The following is a 10,169-nucleotide window of genomic DNA, read 5'->3' as shown; positions in this document are numbered from 1 at the left end:
ATTCCAACCATCCCTACCTTTCCAACAATCCCTTCTGTTCCCAAAGTAGCATTACCACCAACAGTGCCAACTATCCCTTCTATCCCACAGATCCCAACAATCCCAGCGATCCCAGCAATCCCTTCACTCTCTCCACCCCCATCAGCTGCTAGTCCTTGATATATCTCTACCTTGCGTGCCTATTTGGGAAGGAGTAACTCGTTTTTGCCATTACACGGCGTGTTGTATTGCAGATCAGATCTGTTTTCTAGCTATGTTATCTGTTATCTGTTTTTATATTTATATATTGATTTTTGTGAGGCTTAATTAGTGGTTGTTTAACTTTAATATATCGTTAATTACTTGTTGACTTCTACCAATTTGTCTCTTAGTAAAGATCTTCCAAACGCTCTTGATTTGGAACAAAATCCCATGGCAGGCCCAAGAGAGAGTTGACTTAGATCACTTTTTTTGAGAATCCCAACACACTATCATTTCTGCTGGAGCCTAAGAAATTGCTTTATGTAAGACCTGCAAAATAGCAAATAACTCATAAATACGGGACCGGATCTAGTAGGGCACGTTAAACAAGCATTTCATAAATATTTTGATAACTGCCAAACAATTTCAAATATCATATCTTTCCTATATCATACCCGAACCCTTTTAGCATTTTAGGCACCATTCGATACTGCTGATAACTGAAGTCTTAAAGTGATCTGTACAAAAAATTGCACTTTAGACTTAATTTATGGATCACTACCCATATTTTCACATATTTTTGTTTTTGTTTTTGAAAAATACCCATAAGATGCTTTCCTATTTGAGGACTCCACATAGAATAATAATTTGAGTTTTCCTTCTTCCTTTAATATTATAAATAATAATAAACTAGATTAGAAATAATATTAAATATGAATATATTAATAATAAAAATAATAAAAACATTAGCTTTGATAGTTAATCGATTATTAGTAATTAATATTTCATTAATTATTTTTTTTTAATTTTTATTAATTATTAATTATTAATTATTACTTAATTATTTAGACGAAATTATTATTTAATTAATTAATATTTGATTATTTTATTAATTATTTTAACTAACTATAAGTTAACTAATTAATTACATAAATATATAGTTATGTAAATTCTAATTAACTATTTTTGTTAGTTAATTAATTATTTAAAAATCATTATGTAATTAATTAGTAATAAATTATATAATTACTACTTATGTTCTTTTTAAAATAATTATCAATTAATTAATCAACTACTTAGTTACATAAATACTAATTAATTAATTATTAAATGGCCAATTATTTATAAGATATTTAATTATTTATTATTTTTTATCAATCCCGCTATTTATTAATCATTTTATTTTCATTTAATTAATTGTTAATTAGTTTGCTCAGATTCTAGAACAACATTTTATGTATTCAAATATCTGCACCAAGAAAAGTTTACCAAGACCAATGTATCTCTAAAAGTAATTATTATGTTTTAGAGGCATTCAAATGTCAAACTTTATTGCAAACAAGTAGACACTTAGGCTGTGTTTGGAATTGGTGTGAATCAAGAATGGTGTAAAATTTTATACCGGTTTGATTTTGTCCACGTTTTGAGGGAGAGTGTAATCATGCTCGACATAAAACTCCACTCCGGTTTAGTTTTGTGTATGTTTGGATGGAGTGGAGTTTTACGTCGATAATCGATGTATAACCTATCAAACATAAAGTTTTACATCGATTATCGATGCAAATACTATAATGATTTTATTGATATAGAATTGTACACTCTTCATCACGTTTTTCAAAAAGCAATAGTCACTTTCACAATTCAGTGTAAAACGTCATTCGTGTATATGTTTGGATGGAGTGGAGTTTTACGTCGATAATCGATGTATAACCTATCAAACGTAAAGTTTTACATTGATTGTCGATGTAAATACTACATCAATTTTATTGATATAAAATTTTACACTCTTCACCATCACGTGATTACTGATTCCAAATGCAGCTTTAGTTTGTACTTTCACATTAAATTAAGTCTTTAGGATTAGAGTTTCATTCTAACATATCATTCTAGATATTTGCCTTGTATTAAAAATAAATTAATCATGCTAATTTGTGATTGTTCTAAATATTTGATTACGGTTAGTTTTGGCATTATAGTTACTTGTTAGATCTACTTTATTTTTAATTATTTGGCATCTTAATGTGATAGCAAAGTGGTTTCGTTCGCTTTAAATCTCAAATTTCTTTCTTTAAATCGGATTTAACTTTCCTTGATAGATTTTATTTAATTCTTTCTTATGTTAATTAGTTTTAAATTTTTAGTATTGTTTGTGTTGTGCTAATTGGTAGTTTAATTTCAACGTAGAATTGCTAAAATTTTAAATTGATAATTCAACAAAGTAGAGGCCCATTAATTGTTTAATCGGGTGTGTATGGGGTTCTAATACCTTCCTAGAAAATAGCTTGGCTCATGAACTTTAGTTTTTTTTTTTTTTTTTTTTTTTTTTTTTTTTTTTTTTATGGAAACCAAAATGTGCTACACAAGACAAACTAGAGGGAAGATTAGAGGGGTCAAGAGAGAGGGAGTCCCCCATGTTCTTTAGTGCTAAGTAGGTTAAAAGATCATCCACTTGATTTGCCTCCCGGAAAACATGGTGGTAAGAAATCTGCAGGTTGAAAGCATCCACAAGCTCTTTACAGCTAGAAATTATGCTCCTTAAATGCCATGGAGGGAAGTGGACCACTGAAGACAAGAAATGACCAGCTTCGAATCGCCTTCAATGATAATGGGGGTGTCTTTGAAGTTAAGAGTAAGATTATGTGCTTACATGCAGCCCAAGCCTCAGCAACGTTGATGGTGGTGTAGCCCAATTTATAACCTTTAATGTCAAGAACATTTTCGGAGAAGTCTCTGACAATGCTTGCAATAGAACACTTCCCATCCACACAGGAGGCGTTGATTTTAATGGATCCCATCTTGAGGCTCTTCCAAATGACTTGCCTCCATGATTTAAAATGATCAAGAGCCCTCTTAATGACCAAAGAGGGAGGAGTAGAAATATTAGAGAAAGTTTTCTGATTTTTGCATTTCCACAAAATCCAAAGCATAAAAGCATTATTTTTCCAAGATTAAGTTCTCATCTCTGCCTTGACTTTCACACATCCCAGCACACAACTCCCAAATATTGATATTTTGATCGATCGGCCCAGAGGGGGGGCAAGTAAATCCCCTTTTTTCTAGATTGATTTTGGAGGGGAACTTATTCTTTATCAGAAGATATAAAAAAAATCTTATTTTCGGTGGGCATGTGACTTTCCAAGTCAACCTATTTCTTTGGTTTACATTAGGTGAGTCTCCAAAAACTTGTATTTTAGCAAAATTGGGACTGACAAGCAACTAAATTCAGTCCCGTCTCTCTGTTTCTCCAAATTTAAGGAGGTTGTGGAGATGCAACATTTTCTAAGGTTTTCACACACCTGATAATGGGTTTTGCAGAGCACATCCAGGTCAGTGGTACCCACAATTCAACCAACAAGTAGCTCTGGATTATCCTTTGTAAAACTATCTAGGAAGAAAACTTTTCCTTTAGATTTAGGAATTTACTATCCAAGACATGCGATTCACAAATTTTGTTAAGCAAAATTGAAACAAAAAGAAGTCAAATGACATATCAAATTGAGCTAAATTGGTTTAAGTTTGGCCACTATTTTAAAAACCCACTTGGAGGCTGAACTATTTTTCCTCAAGTCATATAGTGGGGTAAGACGCCTTCAGCCCTTTGATCACCCCAATTGGTCAATTGAGCACAAAGTTATATCATCCTAAAGAATGCAAAACTAGGATTTGGTGATGGTTTGAACAGTTCCACTGTTCAGATCAACGATGAATTGAAAATGCTTAGTCGAATGCTGAATATTATTTTTGGGTTACGTATAGCCATTACGATTGTAATTCTAGTTGAACCCTAGTGATAGTGATTAATTTCCTATGCACATATCCATTTTATAAAAATTTTATTTTATGAGTTAGTTAATTATTAATTATGTTAATTAACTTTTAAATTGGCTTAAAAATAATTAGTTCTAAATTTTAACTTATTACTAATTATTGTTATGTAACTTTAAAGTTTAATTAATTATAAAAATAAATTAAAAATTACTTTACAATTCATTTTAGTGTTGCCATAATTAAATATTAAAATTTAAAATTCTATTAATTAGCCTTAGAAAAGTTATAAATTATCATTAAAATCTACTATTTTTATTATTCTAATAATTTTATATTATTTTTAAATGGAATGTGAATAGGTTTTAAATTGATAAAAATAGTTTCTACAATTTTTATTTTTATTATTTTTAATTATTATTATTATTATTATTGGATAAATTTATAGTTATTGCTATATAGTTTTGTACTAATTTTTATTATTTTTAAGTGGGATTTAAATGTGTTTGAAGTTGATCAATTAAAATTAAGAAGTTTACTAATTTTTATTTAATATCATTTGTAAAGGGAATCTAAATAGATTCTATTTTATATTAATTTGTGTTGATGAGATTAATTTTATTGCTTGTTGTTAGATAAATTTAGCATGTATTTAGATGGAATTGTGCTATTTTCATATTTCTTATTTTCAATGGATGTTGGTGCAAATGGTTGGGTTGCTCAATGGAAACGAGGGTTCAAATCTTGGAAACAACCTCAACCTCTCTATATGTATTATGTATAGGGTAATAGGGGTAATGCTAGGTACACCCCTCCTGCATTGGTAGGAGCCTCCTCCACTGGGCTACTTTTTTATTTTTAATGGACTTGAAATTAATTATTTTGATTTTTTTTATTAGTTTATATTAACAATTTTAGTTTCATTAATTTTATTAATCCCATCGTCCGCCGGCCGCCGCTGCCACCGCCAGTCCGTCACTATCAATGCTTACAATAGCAATAGCCTTCTGTTCCTTGTTGATGGATAACCTCATAACCACACTTGGGAAGTGGGAATTCATTGCCGCTCTCCTATTGTCGTGTTTCCTTTTTGTAATAGGAAAGTTCTCTCACAAGTCACGTCTCTCCCTCTGTCTCTCTCTGAAAGTCAGCGTTCTCTCTCTTTTAGAGTAAACCATTGATTTTCATTTTTGGCTCCTTCATTCATGGACATCCTATCTCCCATAAGAGTGTTAGTAAAAGGGTAATTGCAACCACATAGATTCGTCTCTGTATCTTGGAAAAGAAGGTTACCATAACCCTCCAGTAGTAGTAGTTCAGGTTATCAAGAATTAATAGGAACTGATCCAAAATTAAATTAAAACGAAGATGGTTTAAACTTATGATTTAGGTCTTACCTAAAACAGTCTGTAATTATGATTGGTTTACCTGGTCTAAATTATCTATTTAGAGGCTATAATTATGCCTGAAATGATACAAATTTATGCTGAAAGGCATTGAGTTTTTGTCAGGCCCACAATCTAGTAGATGCATGTATGGATCTATATGTGGTAAGTTATCATAAATGCTTTAGATAAAACTGACTCAATCTTACAGAACTGTATTGTATATTGCAAGCTAAATTACATGAAGACTACACAACTATTGATCCTGCCTAAGATCACAATGCGAAGATACAAGTTCCTTCATTGCTTCCCAAGTTCTAATTCTGAATCAGAAGCTGAGCTAAGCTTTTCTTCCTCCTCTTGCTGCTCTAGTGTTTCATAGAGAGGAGCATTTCTAGTTTCAGGAAGCCATAGTGTTAAGATACCACTGAGGATTGCAAAGCCCCCAAAAATCAAGAATGACAGAGATGGGCTTAAACGGCCTAGAACTACTAGAAGAGGTGCTATTGATGCTCCCAGCATTAATGCTTGGCGCAATAGTGACACTGCAGAGTTTCTTACATTGGTGGGGAAGAGTTCAACACAGTAAATATATAGTATATCGAATGCAGTTGAAGCTGCCATGAACCCGATAGCCTCTATAATTAATTGAGTCCAGTTTCCTTTTTCTTCTTCATTCTTCCCTTGGCCTCCCATTACAGCACTGTTTTTTCGTGAGAAGAAAATACAGATAATGCATGAAGCTCCAGCAATGTAAGCTGATGATGAGAACAGTAAACGGCGGTTCATGAAGCTGAGGAGCAAGCTACCAATGAAAACTGCTGGAATCTCCATCATCGCGTTCACTACAACTGTCAAATAAAGATTGAAATTCAAGTTTTCGACGTTCAGCTGTATGCCATAGTACATAAACCCAACTCCTAAACCAGCGATCATCACGGTGATCATCCTTCTTGTAGCCCACCTTGCTGACCACAGGCTCTTGGTAACATCTGGTTCGTTGAGTTTGCTGCTGGTTGAAGGGTTAGAAATATGTAGGCTCATGGGTAATTTCTTCCCATTCATTCTTGCTAACACCCTTAAAACTTCTAGTGCTTCTTTGGTTCTTCCCCTAACCACCAGCCATCTTGGCGATTCAGAGACAAAAGGAAGGATGAGAATGGAGTAAACAAAGGGGAGAAGGGAAATAATCTTGTATATGTTTCTCCAGGAGGTTCTGTTAGGATAAGCCATCAAAGGGAGAGAAAGGAAACCGACTGTGAAGAAGAAGAAACCATATTGGCCAACTTGTCCTCGCCATTTTCTCCCAACAACCTCTGTTGAGAGGACGAGACAGCAAATCCCAATGCCTGCTCGAGCAAACCCATTTGAGAAACGGAGTAGGGCATAGATCCACACATTCGGAGAAAGAGAAGTCAAGAAGGCAGTCATGGACGTTAGGAGGCATGACAGGAGAACTGTTCTTTTCCTTCCTATATACAAGTCTGCCAAGCGGCCGAAAACAGCAGAGCCTGGGAAGCCACCAGTAGTGAGAATTGACAACTATCAGCATGCATGAGAGAGCGTGTTCAGACAGAAAAATATACAAAAATTGGATGTCAAGCTAGCAGAGGAACATCTTATTCAGAAAACAAAACAAAACACTTATTGATGAAGAAAGTCCTAGTACAACATCTCATTAACAAAACAAAAGGAAAAGGAAAATCTAAAGATAATTACATGGCTTTTCTTATGACTTTTAGGAGGATCGTAATAGAGTGTTTGGTGAAAAAGCACTTATTTCAAACAGGGGTACTATATACAAGTATTTTCAAATGATTTGGCTGGTCAAGATGGGCAAGCGCTTATTCAATAAGTTCTTAAAGGTCATTCAGAATTTGATGAATAAGTGCTTATTCATCAAAATAAACATTTATTGGGGCTTATTTCCCAAATGCAAATAAGTTCTTATTGGACATTGGTGTGGTCCTCGCCCATAAGTGCTTATTCAAATAAGCACTTAAAAATAAGCTCTCACAAACATGAACTTATCAAGAAATAACTTTTAATTCACTCATAAGACTAAGCACATGGTCCATCTTTTTACATGAACATTTTTGTTTTTCTCTCTAGTTTGTATCTACCCTCTCTCCTAACTCTTGCTTCTGTTAACTCCCACTGTCTTTCTTTCTTTTCATAATGACTTTTTCCTTATTAAAATTTCTGTTCTGTTTCTCCTTTCTTTTTCTCCCCAAAACCAGCCATCTCTGCATGTGCCACAATAAAACAAAATCCTCAGACAATAAAGATTCTCCTTCAAACATGTAGCCAAGCCTCCTGCCCACATAAAAGGGCGGCTAAATAAATTTTAATTCAAAATAAAATGTATGTAGAGTGGCATGGATCCTACCCTAAATTTTAACTTGCATCATTTCATAATTTAGAGTAGAAATCTAGTTCACATTCTTTAATCCCAAATCAAATTTAATTTAGTTTCATAACTCTGCAACCATGCCAGTCATAATTTTTCAATAAGACCAGCAATCCAGGCCCAACATTAAGACTGAACCTTGGGCTTTATCTTGGACCAATCCCATGTCAAAGCTTGAGTTTGTAAATCCAAATGCATCTGAAGATGAACCCAACACAACTCAGGCTAGTGTTGGGCTTGCACAGGCTTAGTGGGGTTGAACAGACTTAGGTTTGAAAGTCTTCTTATTACTTTTTCTTTTTTTTTTTTTTGATACAAAAGTCTTCTTATTTATGCATTGTACTCTCACCTCAATTGTGCTTCATATTCTAAATTATAGCATGCATAAAATACGTGTCTTATGGACTTGGGTTGGGTTGGCGGATAACCCAAAGCCACTTCATTAGTCCTGAGTCCCAACATAAATTATTACCCTCCAACCCAATAGCTCCGTGCAGTATTGATGTTCTTCCTGAAGCAGTTCTTAAGAACTTTAACTCTAATTTCTATTTTCTATCAACCCAAACAGAAGCCTAAACTCTTCAAAGTATCTGTCTTAAAGAAGTAATTAAAAGAAATCATTCTTCGAACCAAACAGGCAAACACCCAACAAATAAAAAAAAAAAAAAAGAAAATAACCAGAGATCGACACAACCATGGATACGGTGAGCTAGGACCCAGGAACAACCAAACCATTGAATGACCAAAATAACCTCCAATTCTCAATGTAATTCCACAAAACAAGCAAATTAAAACTTACCCAAGAGGGAGCCGAGGAAGAACAAGGATGCCGGAATACCAGTCTGAAACTTGCGATCACAGACAAGCCCCCACTCAGCAATGGTGGAGCTAGCGTTTCCTCCGACCCATTCCCACGTCCCCTGCTCAAGCCCACACATGGACCGCTTCGAGCCCTGCTGGCACCATGACCCACCGCCCTTGCAGCTCCAAGAAGGCTGCGCGTCTGAAAATATTGTCACCAACGTGTTCTGTGAGTCGAATAACCAGGCCAGCGACACCATGAAGACATGGACCAGCTGAGCAATCCCAAACGAGCCTACGTGCTCTTCGATCACCTCGTCTACGGTCAACTCCAGCTTCTTCGCTTCTTTGTTGGGTGCATTCTCGTCAACTTCACCCTGGTCGACGAGCACCTGTAACTCCTCCATTGCAGTTTGGTTTGTGGAGGAGCTGCAACTGGTTAATATGCTCTCTGTGGCGACTATTTATAGATCCAATGAAGTTGGTTCAATGATTTCTTATTAAAGAAGGATTGGGAATGTTTTGACCCACCAATATTATTGTGGTATATGTAGAAATCTGTGAATAGTTTCTAGGGTTTAGTTTTTATTCGCTCTTCTGCATCTAGACTCTACTAGTTCTACTAGGTATTTGTTGTTGCTTTCAGGAACACTAAACAGATGGTTGAGGTTGCGTTTCCTACGTCTGCGCATGAAGTGCTGTTTGACGCGTCACGGCACTTAGAAACTGCTGAGTTTCCGAAGGATTGAAAGAGTGTGATACTACCCGGAGTATTATTATATTAGGAGTTTAGAACAATGATTTAAGGGCTGTAAATAGTATCCAATCGTTGAAATTCTAATTCCAATTCTATTCCATCGAGGGTGATCCGAATTCGATTCATTTATAATTGGCCTATCTATTTCCATATAATCGGGTTCGATTTGTTGTATAAATCTATATATATATATATATATATATATATTATATATATTTGTCGTAAGTTATACTTAAAATTTATATCGTATCTATTAATAAAATTAGTCTGAATATTGTGATATATAGCAATAGTAATAATATTTGTCAAAATTTTTCATATTTTTTATTTCTATTTGTATAAAAATAATTATTATTTATAACATTTATTTTTAAATATGATGAAAATTAGATATGTTCCCAAATGTTTTCTACTAAGTTTATGTATTTTTTTTATTTTTTAAATATTTTTATCTTTTGAAATTTTACTGTATAATTATGTCATCAAGGATTGATACATTTGACCCAAAAGGTTGGATTGTTGACCTACCAAATAGAACTTCATTTTTGGATTGCTTTTATATTTTGAATTTCATTTCCATAGTTAATAAAAAATATATCTTATTTATCATACTTATTTTTCTTTGGATTTTTGTCTCTGACAACTCTCAAGTTTTGCTAAAAAGACACTTTTGACCCTAAAGAATAAAAATGGTCATTTGGACCTCAAACTAACTTGAAAAGGCCAGCATTAGGCAAAAGCATATGATGTTAGAGATGTCATCGACAGTTTTGTTACACAACCATCCGATTAATAGGTGGGTCCCACACAAAAGTACACGACATCACACTCCAACCCCCCGAACCCTAAAATGACAAGAAAGGTAAAAAAA

At 34.0% G+C, this 10,169-nt stretch overlaps 1 protein-coding gene across 1 annotated transcript; it reads right to left on the bottom strand.

Moving 5' to 3' along the window:
• Positions 1 to 5,491: 5,491 nt before the first annotated feature.
• Positions 5,492 to 9,130, bottom strand: OCT1 (organic cation/carnitine transporter1). Its single transcript, XM_088940870.1, has 2 exons — positions 8,540 to 9,130; positions 5,492 to 6,841 (listed from the first exon to the last, which is right to left on the bottom strand). Exons 1-2 carry the CDS (start codon positions 8,946 to 8,948, stop codon positions 5,631 to 5,633), a joined length of 1,620 nt encoding a protein of 539 aa, XP_088796996.1. The 5' UTR covers positions 8,949 to 9,130; the 3' UTR covers positions 5,492 to 5,630.
• Positions 9,131 to 10,169: the final 1,039 nt, after the last annotated feature.

Source organism: Nelumbo lutea, chromosome 4 (assembly GCF_056320005.1).
Source record: "Nelumbo lutea isolate HS-2025 chromosome 4, American lotus-T2T, whole genome shotgun sequence".
Lineage (NCBI taxonomy): Eukaryota > Viridiplantae > Streptophyta > Magnoliopsida > Proteales > Nelumbonaceae > Nelumbo > Nelumbo lutea.
Note: the sequence above shows the minus strand (reverse complement) of the source record. Positions and strands in the feature narration are given on the sequence as shown.